Source organism: Lipotes vexillifer, unplaced genomic scaffold, assembly GCF_000442215.2.
Source record: "Lipotes vexillifer unplaced genomic scaffold, Lipotes_vexillifer_v1.1 scaffold2094, whole genome shotgun sequence".
Lineage (NCBI taxonomy): Eukaryota > Metazoa > Chordata > Mammalia > Artiodactyla > Lipotidae > Lipotes > Lipotes vexillifer.
Window position 1 is genome coordinate 1,032,800 of NW_006790887.1, and position 23,629 is coordinate 1,056,428.

Below are 23,629 nucleotides of genomic sequence, written 5' to 3' on the forward strand. Positions count from 1 at the left end.
CCCTACACGTCAGTCTCCACTGGTCCCTTTCCCACTTCCCTGCACTGACCTTCAGGCTCCAATAACATGGGATGCTTTAAGCTGTCATCCAGTGTGCTCAGGAAAAAAAAAATCCGAATTATAAACAGAATCTTTGCAAAGAGCACACAGTGACCTGGTTCTCACTCCTTTCTCCATAATCCCAACCTTGTCTAATGATCATTTCGGTGCCATTTTATTTTTCACGTAAACAGAATTCACGGCTCAGTCAAGTCCTCCATAACATTGCTGCCCACCCCACCCCCATCTGTTCTAGCCATCAGGGGCCTCAGCAGAGGGTGTCCCCAGGCTCCCAGCGTCTGTCCCTCATGCAGCATCCACGACACGGCTTTGCCTCTTCCAGGCTCTCAGGCAGGCTTGCTCTGCTCCCCCCAGGACTGGGGCTGGGCATCCTGACACCACACTCTGAGCTTACTGCTACCTCCTGAATGTGTCACTGGTTTGGGGCCAGTTCCTTAATCTCTTTTAAGGTCACCTGTCCTGTCCCAAGATTGCTGACTGTGGATATTCACACATCTACGGGGTACAGAAAGCTCTGGAAGTACCCTGTGGAATGAAGGTCAGGCAGGATTCTTGGTCAGTGTGGTTACCCACATGATAAACAAAAGTGTCACAAGACCCTTCATTCCTTCCTTCCTTCTTTAGTCAACAGCTCTGGGCTGGACACCCACCTGTACATTGCATGTGCCAGGCGCCAGGGATGCGCTGGGAAGGGGGTGGGGGGGTCCGAAGGTGGGATTTCTCCATTAATAGTGACTCAGACCTGTCACTTCAAAAACTGCCTGGAAAGCCTAAAGGTGATGGCCGCGGACTGAATTTGAAGTAAGATACATAGTTACAAACACTAAAGATGATGAAAGTAAACCAGTCACAGGCCAAAGAGGGAAAGAAAGAAAACAGAGAGATCAGGGGTCTCTGGCCAGAGGGGCTGTAAAAAATGCCACCTGATATCGTTTATAAATGCTGCATGCAAAATAAGAGACTCCAAAGGGCAGAACTGTAATTCCAATTAAGACAGCAAAACAGAGAGAACACAGGAATGGTAATACCGATTTTAGAAAAGTGGGATCAAGACAAAAAGCACTAAAGATGATGAAGTCTCCATTTAAAAAGCGGCAGCAGGTGTGATGATCCTCAGTGAAGGAGAAATGCTGTGAGTGCGTATGGGCTGAACATCAGAACTCAAAGTGTGTAAAGCAAAATATGTTAAAAATGGAAGGAAAATTTATGGAAATAGTTATTGTCTGAGAAATTTCAATAAATAAAAATATAAATAAGGATATTTGATTTTGAGTAATATAATTTATATTTATATGTAATTATAAATTTTATATATGATTATAAACTATATATAAAAATCCATACTCTGTAAATAGTGGATACAATAGGTTTTTGAAGTATCCGTTGAAAATTAATAAAACTGTGATATAAACTAGGCCACAAAGAGAACCCCAAATTTCTAAAAAGTAAAAACTGAACATGTCACATTCTCTAACTAAAATGCAATAAAACTAGACACTGATTTAAAGTCTAAAAACAAGAGCACATAAATATAAACAAAGGAAAGAGCCTACACTTACTGCTCCCAAAGGATATAAAGTTACAATTACAGATAATTTAGAACAAAAGCAAAGGAGCCCATCAACATTACAGGATGATGCCAAAACCACGCTCATAGGCGAATGCATAGCCTTAAGTGATTTCATTGCTTTTTAACAATGAATAAATAAAATTAAGAACAAAACTTTCAGCTCAAGAAGTTTCATAAAAACAATAAATCTAGGAATGGTAAAAAGAGAAAAGTCCAAGAGATAATTATTTTTAAAAATTGTGTTAAAAGGGTAAAGAGAAAAATCAATGGCAAAGGTGTGATAATTACACATATGGTGAATGATTTTTTAAATTATAATACAGTACTGTGACTCACACTAAGTTAACAAATTTGGAAATCCCTATGAAAAGGATAATAGTTCTCTGCAAAAATGTAAAATCTGTGAGCATATTTCACCAATAATCTCAGAAGACAATGAAAGTGTTATGAGATTTACCTACAAAGAAAGATCATTTAAAAATATATACCAGGCAGCAGACAATTTCAACACTAAAAAGTTTTGCAGGTTTTTGAAAAGAAGGAAAACTATTACGTGTGTAGCATGACGATCCTATAACCTTTGCCAAAAGCTGAGGAAGAATAGGGTGGGTGACCAGGATTCCTGTCACCAGGCAGAGGCCCCACAGGACACACGGTATCTCCAAACGGGACCTCCGGCAGTTTAATAAAGGAACTGCTCGCAAAGACAGAGCAGGACCAAAAGAACCGATAGGCTAACGGTGGAGAAGGGCTGGGTCTATGGGAGGGAGGAGTTAATGAGTCACAGCGGGGGTCCAAGCAGCCATGACCTTGGCAGAGCCCTGGGTGCGATGCCTTCCCGCCCTCCCAGCCAGGGGTGCACCACGGCCAAACCCACCCAGCCCAAGGCCAAGGACCTGCTGGTGCCGCCCAGGAAGCCCATCTCTGTGGGGCAGAGCGGGCGAGGGGGGAGGGAATTAACACCCTCAAGGAAGAAATTAGAACTCCCACCTCGAGAGGGCTATGAACTCCCTTTCCGCTGGCAACTGTACCTCGTGCCATCTACGGAACAGACCGGAAAGCCACTTCTATAAAATATGGTACGTGAAGAGTTACTAGCCTTAAATATAAAGACCGTGCAGAAAGAAACCAAGCAGAAAAATACAAAAATACTTTGTATATGGACAAAGGCCATGCACAGGAAATCCATATAGAGAATTCCAATCTCTACATATGTGTATTTTTAAACTTTTAATCTCACTTGTAATCTAAAAACGCAAAGTAACCATTTTTCATAACGAATGGACAATTATTTTAAAGGACAATATTAACGCCGGTAAGAACGTGGTGACCCAGGTGTCTGGCCGCGGTCTCACCGTGTCTGATCTCTCAGGGCTCTTCTCTCTGGAAATGCTCTTTTCCTGACCACAGTCTGGCCTTTCCGCCGCACTTGCTGACTGTCTAGACTATGTAGAGTTGTTCCTGCTCCGTCTGCCCAATTCTCCTATCCCTCTGCCCTTTGGCCTCCTCAGTGGAGTTCAGGGTTGTCTGGGACAGTGCACCCCACTCAGGTACATCTTCACCAGGAGGGAAGGAGCGGCGGGCGGTGCTGAAATGCCCAAATGGCATTGAAAGACCAGCGTGAAGAGTCTGAACTCACCCAGATAAAAATGGAAATTCAGGATAGCTTGACTCTGGTTTTTGTGTTTTCCTACAGTGGCACACTCTCCCTGTTACAGCTCAGTATACCAGCAAGAAAGACAAAGGACAGCTCCGACCCTCAAGAAACTCACGGTCTGGCCAGGGAGAGCCGCCACGGTGAACGTGCTTTCACGTTTGGTGCATCTACTCCTGCAGGACCTGGTGGCTCAGCTGCTTCCTCGGCCCGGCAGCACGGGCAGAAAGGCAGACGGCTGATGTTTCTGTCACTGAGATTATTTTCACTGAGGCTACGGACAGAGAAAACTCACTCTCTGAGGGAAGAGTGGACTTCCAAGCGAAGCCTGGGGGGAAGGTCGTCTCCCTGCTGTATAAACGCCGGCTCGGGGTCGAGGCGGCCCGAGCCCGGCGCTCTGTCTGTGGGCCGAGTCCTCACCTGCCGGGGTCTGCGCCCCCCTGCACGAGTGGGCAAGGCGTCTGCACCTCTGCACGTGTGCAGAGAGGACGAGATGGAATGAATCCAGCTCACACGGGCTGCCGTGCTTGGGGAACTGCACGCCTTTCACGGTTTAATTTGATTTTTGTACTAAAGTGGACATAAATTCTTACTGGGAAGTGAGAATTACTGACTTCTCTGCTTTCCACCAAGGCTCTGAAGATGCAGAGCTTCCGAGGGTCTCGGGAAGGCAGGGAGGACCTTTGGGCACGTCTGCTGGTGAGGACGGGCCCCTTGTGGGCGGGTCGCTCCTACGACCGTCCCCGGTGCGGGACCAGGACCCCGTGGGGGGAAGTCCCTGCTGCTCCCTAACACACGTTCCACCCTCCTGGAACGTCTACACTGAAAGACAGGGTCCTTTGCCGCGTGAAACAAGGAAAAGGGCTGGTGGATGCCGGCGTGGCCGCCGGCGAGGCGCCGTAAACCAAGCCCACTTTACCTGGCTGCGCCGGAGGCCTCCGGGCGTCGCGGGGAGGTCTGGGGAAGGCTGGCGAGCTCCCGCGCCATCACGTGCTGGGTGTAGCCATCCTGCCACGTGAGACCTGCGGGGAGAGTTGCAGGAACTGCATTAACGACATGGAAGTCGAGCCCGTTTCCGTCTCTGAGTAACTGCTGCTGTTCCAGGTGTTCTCCCACAATGTCACGCATCGGGCAAGGTCCCGCTCACCGCAGTTTACTACGAGATGTTCTCCTTCCAGAAATTCCAGCCCTCTGCAGCCCCTCCACCTGAAAGGCGGTGGGTGCTCTGCTGTATGCAGGGGCCGGCTGCTGCAGGGCAGGGGCGTGCGCCGCCGTTAGAAGACAGGCTCCAAGTCAAAGATGCAAAGTCTACCTGGAAAGGTCTGGTCACAGCAAAGCCGTTCCTCACCCAGAAGCACGCCTAGTGGCCGCCGCTCAGCGCCACTCTCTGCCTCCACGCCCTGGAGATTTGTTCTTCGCATCCCCGCCCTCTGCTTAAGAGCCACACGTTTGAAGTGAAATAAGGGCTATTGTTACTGTGAAAGCAATTATCACGGGGCTTAATGTACTGTATCTGGGAGCCAATTACATTATATTTACACTCAAATGTTATGACAAAGAGCTTTATAACAAGGGCAAAGTAGTTATGAAGGCAAAATCCATGTGATTGTGCATTAATTACATGCACTGCAGATCACATGATAATTATGCTCAGAATTACCAAATAACCCCTAAGAATAATTATTATGCAATTTGTACATTTTAGATCTTATGGTAACACTTTAGCACTTAGAACTACCCCATGCAATTATCCGTAATTATCTAATCACTAAATATCATGTAATTACAGAGATATATTTTTATGCCCTGTACGAAAACACATTACCAAAATCTTCAAATCAGGACCGCTGTGCTTGTTTGTTTGTGTGTGTGTGTGAGTGCGGTACCAGAAGGTCCAGAACTTGCTGAGAACACATCTTCTGGGTGGAATGAAAAGAACGGCTCTTACACATAAGCTGCCTTCATGAACACACTGGAATATTTTTTCAAATGCAAATCTAACGTTTTTTTTAAATTTACAAGTGGCAAGATTCAAGCAGTTGGAATAGTTCTGAATCTCAGAAGGTCCGATGGCATTATCCAAAGCGGGAGCTGTGGGGAAGTTCGCCCCCCACCCCCGCTGCATCCACGGCAACCAGCAAGCAGCTCAGTTTGCGACATGACGTTTCGAGAGAGGTCCCTGCAGGGAGATCCAGCCCCGCTGGCACCGTTACCCTAACTTTAGGACTCAATGTGCTTAATAATAAGCAAGTTTGTTCCATTTGCCAAAAGCAAGTAGAAAACTCCCCATGTGAGATGTGTGTGTGTGGCTATTGTCGGTCCATTCCCAGGAGTATTCACGAATGGAAGCACGTCTGCAGTATTAGCACAACATCTAACAGCGTTGCTCGCTCAGAAAACGGGCGCGGCTTAACCACATCATCCCCTAAGGGATGGTCTTCGTGTCAACATCCACCAGGAAACAGGGAAAATCACGAGCGCAAAAAACTTTCTGTGAAAAAAAATCATTTTTACAATTTAAATAACAGAACTTCAGTAATATTTTTATCTAAAGAGCACAGAAGTCTAAGCTGTGCCAACTCTGAGGTCTGTGAGGAGGCGTCAGTTGCAACAGGTGGCCACCTGATAGAGGTGGTCTATACGGGCCGTGAGGGGAACCCTGAGCCCCAGCCCAGATCTCTCAGCTTTCCTGGGAGCAGGCAGGAACTGGGCACTTGGATAGAAAAACAAAGGAATGTGTAGGTCCGGGGGCCTAGACGTCCTCCCTGAAGTTCTCTCCAAGGCCAGTCAGAGGAGGTAAAACCCTGGGAAGAGAGGGTCTGGGCCTGGAAGATGAGAAGACACTTTTCCCACCAGCCAATCCCTGGAAACTATACGTGTGGAAGACCGTGCAGTGTGGAAAGAAGACTGGCTAGGGACCCAGGGACCCAAGAAACAGGTGCTGGGCCCCCTGGGGTTCCCTTGGGCTGTGATCTCAGACTTGGAACTGAATCAGCCACCAACGCTGGTGCCAACGAGGCCCAGCTGAAGTTACCTCTCTCTAGTTAGAGGGCCCGGAGAGAAGTGACTTAGCACATTGCAGACAGTACAGCTCCACTCCCACCAAAGGCCGCAAAGGCCGAGAGGGAGCCTGGGCATCCTCCCTTGTGAGGCCAGAGTGACTCTGCCAGTGTCATCAGAGCAGCCAAGTGGGGAGGGGGACTTGCCTCCCCACTGGGTGGTAACCACCCCCTGGTGTACCAGTGGAGACCGTGTGGGGAGTTCAGACTCCCACCTACCTGCTGCCCAGCAGTGAGGACAAGAACCCTCCCTCAGGTGCCAGCAGAGACCTGGTGGGGAACCTGGGCTTTGACCTCCATTGCCAGTAACAGAGCCCCTACCCCAGCAGAGCAGAGCCAGAGAAAGCCAGTTAAAACACAAGTTTAAATGGGATCTGGAGACTCATAACATAATACAAAAATGCCCAGGTTTCAACAGAAAACCACTCTTACCAAAACCAAGAAAACCTCAAACTGAAGGAAAAAAGACAGTCAGCACACACCAAGCCTGAGATGTCAGCCTTATCTCACAAAGGCTATAAGGCAGCCATGACAGAAACACTTAAGTGAACATTCGTGAGCTGGAGACAAATGAAACAACGGGAAAAGCCTCAATAAAGACACAAATATAAAAGAAAAGGGAAAATGTTATCATTTAAAAATACAATAACCAAAATAAACAGCTCACTGCACGCACTTAATAGAAGGATGGAGGGGACAGAGAGAAGGATCAGTGACCTGGAAGAGAGAACAATAGAAATCACCCAATTTCAACAATAGAGAGAAGATAGTCTGAAAAAAAAGGGCTCAGAGCCTCTGGGTTGTGGGGCTATAACAAAAGATCTAATTTTCATGTCATCAGAATCCCAGAAGGAGAGGAGAAAGAAAGCAGGGTTGAAAAGGTACTCAAAAAAATGATGGCTGAAAATTCCTCAGTTTTGGCAAGAGACATAAACCTAATAATTCCAGAAGCTGAGCACCCCAAATGCGATAAACCCAAAGCTCCTCCAAGGCACATGATAATTATGCTTCTTAAGACTATATGCAAAGAAGAAAACGTTAACAGTAGCCAGAGAAATGACACCTTACCTATGAGGGGAACATAATTCAAATGACAGAGGATTTCTCATCAGAAACCACAGAGGCCACATGAAAGTTCTGAAACAAAAAGCTGTCAATTCAGAATCCTGAAAGTCTACCAATCCGGATACCTAGTGAAAACATTGTTCAGGAATGACAGGGAAATGAAGACATTCTCAGATAAATGAAAATGAGAGCATACTTTGCCAGCAGACCTACCCCAAAAGAATTGCTATATGAACTTCTCTAAATAGAAAGGTGATGATAGAAGAAACTTGGAACATCAAGACGGAAAAAGAGCATGAAAAGCAAAGGTGTGAGTAAATACGATAAGTTTTCCTTCTTTGGAGCTTTCTAAATTATGTTTGACAGTTAAAGCAAACACGATAACACTGTCTGATATGCTTCTAAATATACGTAGAGGAAATATTTAAAATAATTATAATAAACGGGGAAAACCATAAAAGGAGGTAAGGTTTCTATACCCCACTCAAAATGGTAAAATGATAACACCAGTAAACTGCGATAGTTTTATATATATATATATATATATATATATATAATGTATGTACTATCTATACCAACTACTAAAAAGGCTATCAAGAGATACACTCAAAAACAATACAGATAAATCAAAATGCATTTGTAAAAAACGGTGAACATAACCTAAAGGAATGCAGGGAAAAGAATACAGACAAAAAAAATAGAATAGAACAAAAAGATATAATAGGAGTTTAAGTCTTAACAAATCAATAATTACATTAAATATAAATGGGCTAAATATACCAATGAAGACAAACATTGATTGAGTGGATTAAAAATGCATGACCCAACCATATGCTCTTTATAAGAAACTCACTCCAGCTTTCAAGTTGAAGTAAAAGGATAAAAAAAGATATGTCGGGCTTCCTTGGTGGCGCAGTGGTTGAGAGTCCGCCTGCTGATGCAGGGGACACGGGTTCGTGCCCCGGTCCGGGAAGATCCCACATGCCACGGAGCGGCTGCGCCCATGAGCCACGGCCGCTGAGCCTGCGCGTCCGGAGCCTGTGCTCTGCAGCGGTAGAGGCCACAACAGTGAGAGGCCCGCATACCGCAAAAAAAAAAAAAAAAAGATATATCATTAATTAAAGACAAGTAGCAGTGGCTACCATAATAGCAGATAAATTAGTATTCATAACAAACAAAATTACCAGGGACAGGACATAATATAATGAAAAAAGGGTAAATTTTCCAAGAAGATATAGCAATCCTAAATATATACACACCAAGCAACAGAGCTGCAAATATGAGAAGCAGAAACTGACAAAAGTTTCTACATTGTCATCATCCCAATTACCCTCCTAAACACGTGCATCTTCATCCAATTAAAGTGGACCATATCCTGGAACATAAATAAAACTCAGCAACATGAAAAGAATCAAAATCATTCAGAGTATGTTCTCTAATCACACTGGAGTCAAGCTAGAAATCAATAACATAAGTATAACAAGAAAAGTCTCCAAACACTTGGAATTTAAGCAATACTTCTAAACAAGCCACAGGTCAAAGAGAATCCAAGGGAAAAAATACATTGAACTGAGTGAAAATGAAAATACAACGTATCAAAATTTGTGGGGCACAGTTAAAGCTGCACTGAGTGAAACTTTTAGCACTAAATACTTACATTAGAAAAAGTCTCAAATCAATCATCTAAATTCCCACATGAATAAGCTAGAAAAAGGAGAGCAAAATAAACCCAAAGCAACTAGAAGGAAGGAAATAATAAAGAGCAGAAATCAACAAAAATTGAAATTTACAAAATAGAGAAATCAGTGAAAACAAAAGCTGCTTTCCTGAAAAGATCAGTAAAATGGGCAAACCTCTAGCAAGACTGACGATGAAAAAGCGAGACCAGTCACAAATTATCAGTATCAGCGATGAAACAGGGGACATCAGTACAGACCCTGCAGACCTCATAAGGGAACAAACAAGTCTACACACAAACATAGCACCTTAGACGAAATGGACCCATTCCTCGAAAAACACAAACTACTACAACTCATCTAATATGAAAGAGAGAATTTGATAACCCTATAACCATTATGAAAATTGAATTTGTAATTTAAAACCTCCCAAAAAGATATTTCCAGACCCAGATGGTTTCACTGGATAATTCTACCAAACATTTAAGGAAGAATTAATATGAATTCTATACAATTCCTTCTGGAAAACAGAAAAGGAGGAAATAGTTTCCAATTAATTTTATGTAGCTAATATTAACCTGATACCAAAAGCAGACAAAGACAATACCAAAAAAAGAGAAAAAGAAACCTACATACCAATATCCCTCATGAATACTGACATAAAAATCCATACCATAATATTAGCATATAAAATCCAGCAATATATAAAAATAATTGTACATCATGGGGTTTATTCCAGGGATGCAAGACTGGTTTAATCCAAAATCAATCAATGAATTCGACACCTTTTCATGATGGATATTCTCACAAATACAGAAATTGAGAGGAACTTGATCAACTTGGCAATGAACGTCTACACAAGCCTTACAGCTAACATCATACTTAATGGTAAGAAGCTAGAAGCTTTCCCACTACAATCAGGAAAAAGGCACGGATGTCCTCTTGCACCACTTTTACTCAACAGAGCCCGAAGTTCTCAACAGTGCAAGAGGGCAATATGAGGAAATAAAAGTCATGCAGATTAAAAAGGAAGAAATAGAACTGTACCTATTTCCAGATGACATAATTTTCCACATGGAAAATTCCGATGAATCTACAAAAAACTCCTAGAATAAATTATTTTTCTATATTAGCTATGAACACATTAAAACTAAAATATTATTTACAGTCACTCACGAAGTAAAATATTTAGGTGTAAATCTAATAAAACATGTGCACCGAAAACTACACAATGTTGATGAAAGAAATCAAAGATCTAAATAAATGACAGACATAATGTGTTCAGGGACTGGAAATCGCAGCATAATAATGATGTAAACTCTCCCCAAATTGATATACAAGTTTAACACAATTCCTATCAGAATCCCAGAAAAATTCTTTGTAGATACAGACAAGAAATTTATGTGGAACAGCAAAGGAACTAGAGAACTTAAAACAATTTGGAAAAAGAAGAATGAAGCAGGAGAAATCATTCTACCTAATAATTCTACACCTATAGTCTTATTAATAGGCACAGTAATCAAGGCTGTGTAGTACTGGTGGAAGGAGACGCAAAGAGATCAACAGAACAAGACAGAGAACCCAGAAACAGACCCACAGAGAAACGCCCAACAGATTTTTGACAAAAGTGCAAAAGGAACTTAATGGTCGAAAAATTGCCTTTTCAACAAATAGTGCTGGAGCAACTGAGCATCCAGAGGGAAAAACAGGAACCTTGACACAGGTTTCATGGTTTACACAAAAAGTAGCCAAAACGGGTCACGGATATAAATGTAAAATATAAAACAATAAAAATTTTAGGGGACTAGAAAAATGAAAATCTTTAGAACCTAAGGCTAAGCAATAAGTTCTTAGACTTGACACCAGACATCATCCATAAAAAGAAAAATTGATAAACTAGATCTCATCAAAATTAAAAACTTTTGCTCTGTGAAAGGTCCTATTAAGAGGAGGTAAAGACAGATAGAGTGGGAGAAAATAATTCAAACTACATATCCAACAAGGGACTCTACTATCTGGAGTATACAGAGCACTAAGAATTAAACATTAAAAAATCCAATTATAGGGCTTCCCTGGTGGCGCAGTGCTTGAGAGTCCGCCTGCCGATGCAGAAGACGTGGGTTCGTGCCCCGTTTCGGGAAGATCCCACATGCCGCGGAGCGGCTGGGCCCGTGAGCCATGGCCACTGAGCCTGCGCGTCCGGAGCCTGTGCTCCGCAAATGGGAGAGGCCACAACAGTGAGAGGCCCGCATAACGCAAGGAAAAAAAAAAAAAAAAAATCCAATTATAAAATGGACAAAAGACACGAGGAGACATTTCATCTAAGAGGATGTACAGATGGCAAATAAGCACACAAAAAGGTGTCCCACATCATTAGCCATCAGGCAAATGGAAATTAAACACACAATGAAACATCACTACACACCTCTCAGAAGGACTAAAATTAAAAATCGTGGCAACACCAAATTCTGCCGAGGATCTGGAGAAACTGGGCCACTGTTACATTTCTAGTGGGACTGAAAAATGGTACAGCCACTCTGGAAAACAGTTTGGCAGAGTTTCTTAAGAACTAAACACGCACATCATACAACCGAGCAATTGGACCCCTGGCCACTGATTCCAGAGAAACGAAGACTTAACGTTCACACAAAAACTTGCAAACAAATGTTTATCGCAGTTTCATTTATAATACCCCAAACGGGAAAGAGCCCAGATGCCATCCAGTGAGTGAGGGTTAAACAGGTCCATCCACACCACGGACCAGTACTCAGCAGTAAAAATGACGCAGGGAGTAAAACGGAGGGACTACAGACACAGCCACAACCTGGATGAATCTCCAGAAAATTCTGCTGAGTGAAAAACCCAATCCAAAAAGGTTATGGTGTGCCAGGGCAGGGCTTGACATGGTTGGTGAGGGTGCGAGTCCAGCGAGGGGGCAGAGGCGGGTGGAGGGTTGGTGTGAGGCCACAGGAGGCCCTGGACACCACACAAGGAAGGGCTGGCGTTTTCTGCATGCAGCATGGAGCCTTAAAAACGTTGAGTAGGACAAAAATATACAACTATGTCTTAGAAATATGATAAAATAACAACATGAAAAAAATGTTTAATTTTAAAACAATAAGAATATCTACCCATGAGCCAGACACTCTTCTAAGTACTTCCTGTTTTAATCCTAATGATTTGTGAATAATGAGTTAAAGGTAATAGAGAGAAGGAAAAAAGCATTTGGTAAGAGTTGTAAAAATTGTCTATTTTGGGCTTCCCTGGTGGCACAGTGGCTGAGAATCTGCCTGCCAATGCAGGGGACACGGGTTCGAGCCCTGGTCTGGGAAGATCCCACATGCCGCGGAGCAGCTAAGACTGTGAGCCACAACTACTGAGCCTGCGCGTCTGAAGCCTGTGCTCCGCAACAAGAGAGGTCGCGACAGTGAGAGGCCCGCGCACCGCGATGAAGAGTGGCCCCCGCTCGCCGCAACTAGAGAAAGCCCTCGCGCAGAAACGAAGACCCAACGCAGCCAAAATAAATAAATAAACAAAAATCGTCTATTTCAAGAGACTATGAGGTTGGGCTCTCAAGGACTGATGGTGCAGGTGGTCTGAGCTGCAGATTTAGGCCAGAGTAAAGGGGCAGGTGAGGTCAAAGGCTGGCAGCTGCACCACTAGGAACAGAAAATCTTGAAGGAGGAGGACGGACCTCATGGGGGGGACCTCACAGGGGAGGTGGGACCTCACAGGGGAGAGAGAGGGGACCTCACAGGGGAGGTGGGACCTCACAGAGGAGAGAGAGGGGACCTCACAGGGGATGGGGGACCTCACAGCAGAGCGGGGAACTCACAGAGGGTGGCCCTCAGCGGCAAGCAGGTTTTGGGGGGACAGGAGCGCTGGCAGGATCTAGGCCCATGGGAAGACATGGTGGTAGGCACCTGGAGGCCACCCCTTGGCAGGAGCTGCCTGTCCTTGGAGAGCAGCACAGCGCTCTGAACCTTCAGCAAGGAGTGACCTGGGGATGTTATGGAGGATGACCCCAGGTAGAAAGGGGCATCTTCTCAACAAGAAACGTAAGGATGACCGAAGGCGTCAGCCAGTTCTCCTTTATGAGGAGAGTCCAGGCTCACAGTGTATCCCTGAGGCTGCGGGTGTGAGCCTGGTCTGGAGACCGGGGAGCTCCAGGTCAGAGGCAACAGAGTTAAGCCCCTGAGCGGGTTTAACTCAGGTTTTCATCGTTGGGGAAGATCCAGGCATTGCAGTAAGTAGTAAGTCAGGCTGGAACCTGCACCTCCAGGACTTTCACAGATGGTGCCACGTGGTCAAGATAATTTTCTCTGCCTCTTTGATAAATGTTTTCAGAGACAATTTACAAACCATACAAGAAATAGTCTTGTTATTATAAATTCACACTTCATTTTCACAGTGAAAACTGTGATAATCAACTTATTTATTGAGTTGGTTGTAAATAACGTGTTCATCCCACCCGGTAGCAAATAACTTTCCACCTGAAGGTTCCCAGGAGTTAGGGAAGCAGCCTGCCTGCATTTCCCTGGCCAAGCAAACCCTATTCATCAATTTAAAAGAAAGTGGAGACTTCCCCGGTGGTTCAGTGGTTAAGAATCCGCCTGCCAGGGCTTCCCTGGTGGCGCAGTGCTTGAGAGTCCGCCTGCCGATGCAGGAGACGCGGGTTTGTGCCCCGTTTCGGGAAGATCCCACATGCCGCGGAGCGGCTGGGCCCGTGAGCCATGGCCGCTGAGCCTGCGCGTCCGGAGCCTGTGCTCCGCAAATGGGAGAGGCCACGACAGTGAGAGGCCCGCATAACGCAAGAAAAAAAAAAGAAGAATCCGCCTGCCAATGCAGGGGACAAGGGTTCGATCCCCGGGAAGATCCCACATGCCGCAGAGCAACTGAGCCCGTGTGCCATAACTACTGAGCCCGTGCGCCACACTACTGAGCCCACGTGCCTGGAGCCTGTGCTCTGCAGCAAGAGAAGCCACCGCAGTGAGAAGCCCGTGTACCACAATGAAGAGTAGCCCCTGCTCGCCACAACTAGAGAAAGCCCGCGCGCAGCAACGAAGACCCAATGCAGCCAAAAATAAATAAATAAATGTTAAAAATTAAAATATTTTTGAAAAACAGAAAGTGGGTTTATCTGGCAGCAAAAGCAGAGCATGGCAGGACTCAGGCAGGTCAAGGAGGTTACCCCAAGGGTCTGCTCAGCCCACCTGCCCACTGCAAATGCGTTTTTCCTTCCCTGACTCACCGTCCCTCTCAACCCGACATGAGTCCGAGCAGGAGTCCTGTTTGCTGGAAACTACCTTATTCCAGAGCTCAGGTTTCTGACTCATCGCTCTGTGACTCCCTTTCCCCCATTCGTTAATGGGAACTTCCTCCCTACTGTATTGCAAGTCCCCCAGGAGGGGGCCAGCTGGGGCCTTTCCCCCGGACATGAGCTCCACTGGCCCAGCAGGAGCCTTAGCGTTCCAACGAGTGATTTAGCAGTGAGAGGGCCTCTACCGCAGGCCTTGAGTAACAAAGGACCCTGGAAGAGGCCACAAAATCAGGGACCCAGTGACATGGGACGTGGGACAGAGGCGGGAAGTGCTGTGACAGCAGGTGCAGACCCCACACAGCATCTGTCCACGGGTCGCCCGATGCTGAGCCCAGGCCGCATCACGCCTCTCCTGGAAGAGGCTGCAGGCGCTTGTGGGCCCAGAGACTCCTGTGAGGCCACCACCTCCTCTGTCGTCAGTCACAAAGCAGTAGGTCCTCTGTGCCTTCCCCGGATATCAGGAAACTTCACAAGGGGGAGTGTGTTGGCCTCACAGGGCTTGCAAACCACACGGGCCAGACAAGAGTGTACAAGTCTGCTTTACTGGAGCGACACAGAAACACGGTCGCAGCCACAACCCTCACAATGAGCCCTGGAGCCTGGTTCTCCCCTCCTCCCCCTCCCCCTCCCTCCTCCGGAGCGGCCGCTCCCCTTTATCACGGAGCCAACATTCAGCCTCTCCCTCCTCCTCCGTCTCCGCTTCCAGTCCCCGGGAGCAAATCTAAGGATAGGGACGCGACCGTGGCTTCCGGTCTTCCCTCCTCCCTCCCCCCCTCCTCCATCCCTTCCTAAGGCTGATGCTTTATTTCGCTCCTTGCAACACCTGCGCCCTGGCCATCATCCCGTCAGGATGTGCAGGGCACAGGTGAGCACTCTTGCCCATTTTCACTACTGCCGGGTCAACACGGGGCCCTGACTATCCCCGGCGCTGCTCCATGGTCCCCAGCCACCACCCTCATCTCACGGCAGACTTCCATTTCCAGAATAAGGACACGTCAAATGATGTCTGAGTCACTTCACACGGCTCTCCCAGCTACTGCCTGGGCGGGTGCACAAAGCGAGACTCGTGTTGCCACTGCTGGACAGGGCAGAGATGAAATGCAGCCACCCCCCGGAGAGATGACAGCAGGCCCCGAGCCTCCCTCGGCCGCCTGGTGACGCAGCCTCACTAACCACGGGCACCTGCTCGTGTGAAGAGGCTGCAGTGGCAACATGGAGCTGGAGAGTCTGACCCAACAAGCAGGCCATCTGCAGTCACCAGGGAAGGACAGGGTCCCTGCGGCCAGAGCTACGCATTCCATGCAAGAGGGAAAAACACCGGCGGGGAGTTCAGGGAGCCAGGCGGGCTCCCGTGCACCTTCGGTGGGACTCCCAGCGCGTTCGTCTCTGAGGCCTGCGACTCTGGTGGACACAGAGGAAACTGGGTTAGGGTAACTCCACTTCTCCCCTGTTAACAGGCCCAGGAAAATGACTGGGGAATATATGCGAAAAAGGGGGAGTCACAAGGACATAAATCCAGCAAAGTGGTCTTTTAAACAAGTATGAGAAGGGAGGTAGAGAGAGCAAGGAACCATATTCAGTGCTATTAAATAAAAACCCCACACACAGCCATACCAGAAAGGCCAGTGTGATTAAAGGCCGCATCTCCTTCAAACTTTGCACTTACCAGAGCCTATTACTCTGTTGAAAACCCATTCAGCGGGGAACCACATTTTTCTAACAGCAAATGAGAAAAACCCCAGTAAACGATTGAGATAAAGTCCTTATTCTCAACCATTCATGAATGGAGCAGGGAGTGAGTGCAGGCTGCATTGACAGCCTGGTGGAGGGCCCCGTGCAAGTTCAGGAACTCTTAGGATGTCACTTCCAAACCAACAGACCCCAAGCACATCTGTGGTGCTGGCTTACACAGTCTCACGCAGGCACCCTCAGGCTAGAGCTCCTGTAACAGTGGTCTCTGTGCTGAGGACCAGCAAGCATGCAGGTCTACCTTTACAATGGAGACTTCACAGTTTTCCAACTCATGGGATTCTATAAATTCTTTCCATCACCAGGCTGGTTTTGGCAACATTTCCTTTCATAACAGACTGTTGATGGACTCCACCTTTTATTTCAAATCTTTCACTGCCCTTGATACAGACTTCAAAGTACAAGTCAGACCACCCACACTCACCATAATGACACTGTTTCCTGAAATTCTTACCCCTCTGGTCTGGGTCTACCGGGGAAGGATTCTACTGGAATCTTGTGACTGATTTTAAATTCACATTCTATGGCCCACAGTTCCCCTGATGAGAAATCACAGCTTCAGGGCCCCTCAAGTGCTTATTGAGTAGGAAAATATTTCGGAACATTTTTGAAAGTCACGATGATACAGCTTCAAGGTTCCTAAAAATGCATGTGAGAAAAGGGGCTTGCAAGGCTCCAGCGGCACTGGGATCTGAAATCTCTCAGATACAAGATGTGTCTCACACAGGAGACCATATTTTCACTAAGTTGCTTGTCTTGTTGCTTTTGCTGTGGAGGATTAAGCACTACTGAGTGCTAAGTACCTGCTCAGCAGCTGTCTCCACTGAGCACTAAGTACTACTGGGTACTAAGAGGACTAAATACTGCTGGGGACTAAGTACCTCCTCCACAACATCCACTGAGTCCTGACCCCTGCCTCTCAGATGGCACCTGTCACTGCCCCCCCTCCCTCCTTCCCTTCTCCCGCCATGGCCCACGTCCCCCTCTGACCATGACTGCAGCACCCGGCCCTGGGCAGAGAGCAAGTGGCCTCCTTCCCAGGGACTCACACGGTGGTTCCTGCTCAGTCAGGAGGGAAAGTCGAGGCCCCATCCAGACAAAGGGCATCTCGATTTCAGACAAACATTCCTGGTCCCATCCGACGTGGCATCCTCCCTGGGAATTGGAAGAACTTCCATAAGGGCTTTTATTTCTTAACTCAGAAGTGCAGAAAATGAAACTAAATTTCAAAAGGATGCTTTAGAGCAGAGGGTAGCACAAAAGTACCTCAAAGTAGAAACAAATGAAAAGTGAGAAAGTCCAGGCACTGAACTGAAGCAGAGGCTGAAAATTTCCCACAAACGTGTCTTGCTTACAAGTACCAAACAGGAGACAGAAAGAGACGTGGAACATTCAGACACTGTGTTGTCTGATGTGCATATGAGTGTGTGTGCGTGTGCATGCATGTGAGAGTGTGGGTGTGTGCTTGCATGTGTGTGCGTGTGTGTTTTAACAGGAACTGAACTTTCTCTGAGCCTGTGTGTCGCTGATGTAACAAATGTGGAGTGGGTGCTGATGGGGTGAGAAGGGGAGGGGGAGGAAGAGGGGGAGGGGAGGGAGGGGGAGGAAGCCCCACCACCCTCGGTCTGCGTGTTCCAGGCAGTGACATCACCCACTCAGGTGACCGGGTTCCTCATATGTAAGAGGACGGGCTCAAGTTTGCCTCAAGCGTTAAGGCAGACAAAACGTGTTTCCTTTACACCTGCAATGCTGCAGTCCTGTAACCGGGGTATCCATGGAAACGTGTAATGTGGGAGGGGAGAACCTCCCCCTCCCACCGGTGACCGGAAGTCACCTTTCAAAAGAGGCCAGGAGAGCCCCACATCCCAGCTGTTCCCACGCATCCTGGGGGGCCCACGCGAGGAGGAGCTCCTGCCGCACAGGAAGCCTCCCGGTGGGCGCACTGTTTCGGATGAGCTCGGTTAACGGACTGAGTGCTGTGGCCCGTGGCCTTGACTGATTAGCTGGTCCGAGAGCCGCGCCCCGCCCCCACCTGCGTGGCCGCAGGGAGCCTTCAGCCGAGCAGATGCCTCGAAACAGAACAGAGGCTCCTCAGCAAGAACCAGGCTGAGGGAGCCTCTCGGGCTGGATCTAGTCTGGCGGATACGAATGGAACTCCGCACGTCCAAATTCAGGGCGGTGGGACCGGCTCACACACCCTCGGCGCTGTTCTCCCGAGGCTTGGACAGGATCCACACGGCTGTCGGCAGGACTCACGAGCCGGCACAGGAAGCAGTGGGCACAGCACGCACGGCGGCCCTATTGCTCAGTCCTCGTTACCATCCACCTTGCGCCACGAGCACCCTCAGGGTAGGCGCCTGCCTGACCCCCGCCACCCCGGCCCCCGGGGAAAGCCTCTTGGGAGAAACATGATTTCCAGCTACATCGAGGCACAAACCGACAAGGGTGGCAGCAGCGAGATTTTCTGAGACGCCTTCTCCACCCGTGCGCATAAATACTGCATGATGCTACCTCCAGTGATGACACAAGACTGTGTGACGTCAGGACACATTAAAAATGGATAATCCGGGCTAGGCTGCATCCACAGACTGATGGATTTATTTATTAGACTTCCTTAAAATACACATTTCTCCTAGCCTCTGGGTACAGGTAGCAAAATATAAATACCCCACAAAAATTAAAGTTGGCACTTAAAGGGGGAAAGGGCGCCAGCGTGTGGAAACGACAGTGCAAACCCATGGCGGGGGAGTCTCCTGATGACCCGGAGGCAGGTTCCTTGAGGTGAGCGATGAAGGGAAATACAAGGTGCATGGGCTGCGGGCTTGTGTCCCTCAGAATCCATGAGCCGAAGCCCAGCCCCCAGGGGATGTTCCCGGGAGGAGGTGAGGCTTGGATGTAGTCTTGAGGGTGGAGCCCCCCTGGTGGGATCAGTGCCCTCAGAAGACGAGGAAAAGACTCTCGCTCCCTCTCGGCCCTGAGAGGTCACCTGCAAAACAAAATCAGTGCCCTCACCACCAGACACGCATCTGCGGCACCCTGACCTTGGACTTCTGGCCTGCAGACGGTGAGCAGCGAACTCCTGCTCTTTCAGCCCAGCCTGGGCTGCTACCCAGAGCCAGAGCAGAATGGGACACAATGTGTTCAATAAGAAAGGAAGCCTCTGCTCCCCACCCTCACCTCTGCCCTTGTTACCACGGGCAAAGGGGACTGGCGTCCCCCAGCCAACCCCCTCGAGGGATGCAAGCCCCGCCCCCAGCCCCAGGCAGGGGCTCTGGGGAGGTGGCCGGCAGAGCCGTGGCATCACAGAACGGGACGGATCGGGGTGCGGTCACAGCTGAGCGCCGAAATCGAGAAGGGCTAGGCAGTTAATCCAGTGAGGTCGAGTGTTGGACAGAAAACAGCACAAGCTCCCTAAAGGACGTGGGCGATGCGCAGACCCAGTCCGGGGCCTCTGCCTGCCCTCGACTCCACGCCTCCCACAGGGCCAGCCACAGATGAGGTGGCTTAGATGCTGCTTCCCAGATGGACGCCATTCATTCAGGGCGGTCTGCTCCTTCTTGCCTGAACTGAGGCCTGCCGGGTAGGAGCCAGTTTGATCCAGAATTCCTTACTTCCTCCTCACGAGCCAAGAACCAGAGACAAAGGGGAAGGCACGATTCCCTTGAGTGGGAATTCACTGTGCAGAGCAAATCAAACCAGAATTATTCTACCTTTTATTTCCAAGTGCTTTAAATATGTGTTGTGCGCTAACACTGGGAGACTTTAAATAAAATAAACGCGTGCGTTTTTGCTCCCATTAAACTGACCTGATTGTGCAGACCCACCTCGGCCGTTTCACTTCTGGGTGACCCAGACCTGGGCGTGCGTAGCTGAAGCTGCCCAGGCCGAGTGAGCAACCAGAGCGGGGCCTGGCCATCAGTCATCAGTGAGTAGTTAAGTTAGTTAGTTGTTAGTCCATTCCTGTCACAGGACCTTCTTTTAGAAAGGAGAAAGGAATGTGCCAAACGCAAGCCTCGTGGCCCCATTCTTGGCAGGTCCCCGTGATTACAGTCATGTGTGTTCCTTCTACAAAGAACCCTGCACAGAACCAGGACACGGTGCCCCCCGCCCCGGTCAGCACAGGACAGCCTGCCTGCTGACTCTGCTGCTGCCCTTGGTGGCTGCTGGGTCCGCAGCTGGGATCTGGGACTTCTCCAAACAAAGGCGCCCAGTGTTAAAAATGCTCCAAGTCAGAAAGAGAAGCACAAATACCGTCTGCTAACACATATATATGGAATTTAAGAAAAAAAAAATGTTATGAAGAACCTAGGGGTAAAACAGGAATAAAGACACAGACCTACTGGAGAACAGACTTGAGGATATGGGGAGGGGGAAGGGTGAGCTGTGATAGGGCGAGAGAGAGACATGGACATATATATACTAACAAACGTAAGGTAGATAGCCAGTGGGAAGCAGCCGCATGGCACAGGGAAACCGGCTCGGTTCTTTGTGGCTGTCTGGAGGGGTGGGATAGGGAGGGTGGGAGGGAGGGAGACAAAGAGGGAAGAGATATGGGAACATATGTATAACTGATTCACTCTGTTATAAAGCAGAAACTAACACACCATTGTAAAGCAATTATACCCCAATAAAGATATTAAAAAAAAAATGCTCCAAAAAGAGGCAGACATTGAGAAAATGGCTTAAAGAAGGGTGGACGACTCTTGAAACGACACTGGGGGTTCACACACATACTGGGCGATGGCGAACAGCCCCAGCGAGTACCTAGCCGGACACTAAGCACCACAGCTGTCTTCAGAGGAGCACAGACCCTCTGCTTCCCGGAGACGCAGATGGCCTTTGACCCCACATTAAGGACGGAGAGGGTGTGGGCTTAACTCCCCATGGGACAGGGGCGACGTCAGTCACCTTTGCTCCTGGAAAACCGAGAACTTCAACTTCCTTGAGCCCTGAAATTTATTTCACAGACACACCTGCTTTGTCTATAGCAAAACAGGCCCGGAAACAAATAAATACAAATCGTAGAGTTACAGGGAAACATCTGAGATGTGGGCTCGTCCCAGGAAAAAACTGAAAAGGGGATAAAATTAAGGCTCAGGCTCTGTTTCCTCGGCATCCCCTCCACACCACCCTCCCAGCCTCTCCTTCTGTGGGGCTCCTGTCCATTCCTGACACCCAGTGTGCCAGAACCTCCAGCCCCTCACAGCTAGGAGCCCACACAGGTCTGCTAGGACACACACACGTGCACACGTGCATATACACAGAGACGCAGGTGTATGCTTTTTTAAAAGAACCGCTCAAGGCTATGATTTCCCCACCAAAAGAACACCAATAATGGGGTTTCACCCAAGCATATTTGGGAGGAATGTTGGGGCCTCTCTGACCCTTCCCGCAAGCGGTCACACCACAAAAGAAACACAGACACATAGGCCTGCCCTGTTTGAACGTGTTCACCCCGAAGGGCCAAGCTCCTGGAGAAAAAGAGGGTTCACGCCCAGGGAAGCCTCGAGAGGAGCCCCCCGGACCTCAGGGCAGGGAGGTCCTCTTCCTTATCGGGAGCACATCAGTTGTCACCGTGAGGAGCTGGCAACGAGGCGAAGCCGCCCGCACCGCGCAGGGCAGCGCAGGAGAGCGCGCACCGGGGCTCGGGCGCCGGGCGGCTGCGTGTGGGCGCGCGCCCCTCCCTGCCTGGACGTCCAGCCGGTCCTCCCAGCGGCTCCGGGCCTGCTCTGCCCCCGCCCCTGGTCTGCGTGTGGCTGCGCGCCCCTGCCATCGGACGGTTCTCAGCGTCACCGCCTCACGTCACCCACTGGAACACGACGTGTTGGAACAGTCGCTGCAGCGCCCTTCTGACTGGTCTCAACTTTGGACACTGCAGCCACGGCCCCCAGCGAGTCGGTGGTGATGTTTCATCTCATCCGAGGGCCCTGGTCCCCGTGGGACACAGCATCCGGCGCCCCCGGGGAGGAGCGGAGGGTGGGACGGCAGGGGGGTGGGGCTGCCTGGGGCGCCCTGCAGAAGAGGAGGGGCTGCGCCGCCACGGCCCCCACAGCCGGCCTTCAAGGACCTTCCACTCAGCAGGCGCCGATCCAACCCGCGCCGTGGTCCCAGGTGCCCGGCGCCGCCTCGGTGAGCCCGCACCGAGCCCTCCCTGCCCTCGTGAGAGCCACAACTGACCGAGGCTGCGTCCTCCCTCCCTGACGGCACGTTCACCGCGCTGCCTGGCTAGGTACACGGCCAAGCTCCAGCCGGGGGCCTGGGTAGTGGGAGCCCTCTTGCTAGAACGGGCGGCACCCGTAACCCTTTAGAATAAGCCCTGCTGAGCCCCTCCTGCTCAGGATGCCCTGGAGGGTCCGCTCCACGCGGAGAAACGCGGGTCTCACACCTCCTTCGGGAAGGCCTGGCGGAGCCCAGGCTGGGACCTGGACCCTGACCCCATCGCGGCGCAGCAGACCCGAAGTCCTGGGAGTCTGTGGGCAGGAGATCAAGGCGGATCAGAGGCGGGTGTAAACAGGAAAAGACGGGCCCTCCTTCCAGAGCAGAGGACAGTGGCACGAGCAGGTCCACACACGGCTGCCCCCCACGACCCAGCCTTCAGGGGAAGGAGGCTCCCTGGGGTCTAGCCTGGACGCGGGGTCAGAACAAGAGACACTTCGGATGGGCCTAAAGGAAGGGCCTAAAGGATGACAAGACCCCTCAGATACTTAGGATGGGCCTAAAGTTAGACAGTCAGAGGGCGAGTCGGGGGAGAGGGGGATCTATCACAGGGCTGCCTGCCGCCTTCGGGGGTAGCAGGAGGGCAGGGGGCCTAGCCGGCCTGCTGAGGCCCTGAGTGTGTGGTCGGGAGGCGCGAGGCCACGAGCGGGAGGGACGGGAAGCGTGCGCGCAGGGCGGGAGCTGCACCGCCGCGGGAACGTCCGCTGTCCTAGACACCTGGCTTGTCTCCGGCTCTTGTACCACAACAGTGCTGAGCAACCCACACAACTGCAAGGATGTGCGCAGGTCGCTTCTCACGGCGAGGACACCGGTGCAAATGGTACCTGAACTCGTAACTGAAGAGAGAATGACAACTTTTCCTCCCAGCAAGTTGTACCAATTGAAATCCCCAGCAACTATGTATGGGAGTTCCTTTTTCCACACCTCTCCCTGGCACTGGGCACCACCAAAGGTCTCATTTCTTGTCAGTCTTAGAGTGAGGAATTCTGTCCCTTTGTTTTTGCCTGTTTCTCTGATGACGAGTGAGGCTGAGTTCACATACCTGCAGCTGGCTCACATCACCTGTTCCCGTGAGCCGCCTGCTCACAGCCTGGGCCATTTCTCAGTCGCTTGTTTCTGCTCTTCACGCCCGTTTGCAGGAGACGTAAAGTACATGAAAGTTTAGCTCTTGTCAGTCCCACATGTCTCGCAACTTTTGTTATGATTTTTTTTCCATTCAACTTTTTTTAAGTTTTATATACTCAAATTTATCACTCTTTC

The 23,629-nt window shown here is 49.3% G+C and overlaps 1 protein-coding gene across 1 annotated transcript in view; it reads right to left on the reverse strand.

Annotated features, from left to right (window-relative positions):
* The window catches only part of PTPRN2 (protein tyrosine phosphatase receptor type N2), a 535,117-nt gene that overhangs the window by 474,167 nt on the left and 37,321 nt on the right, over positions 1 to 23,629 (reverse strand). Inside the window, exon 3 of the mRNA XM_007463991.1 lies at positions 4,204 to 4,306. Coding sequence (XP_007464053.1) covers positions 4,204 to 4,306 — 103 coding nt within the window. The remainder of the gene's footprint in view (positions 1 to 4,203; positions 4,307 to 23,629) is intronic.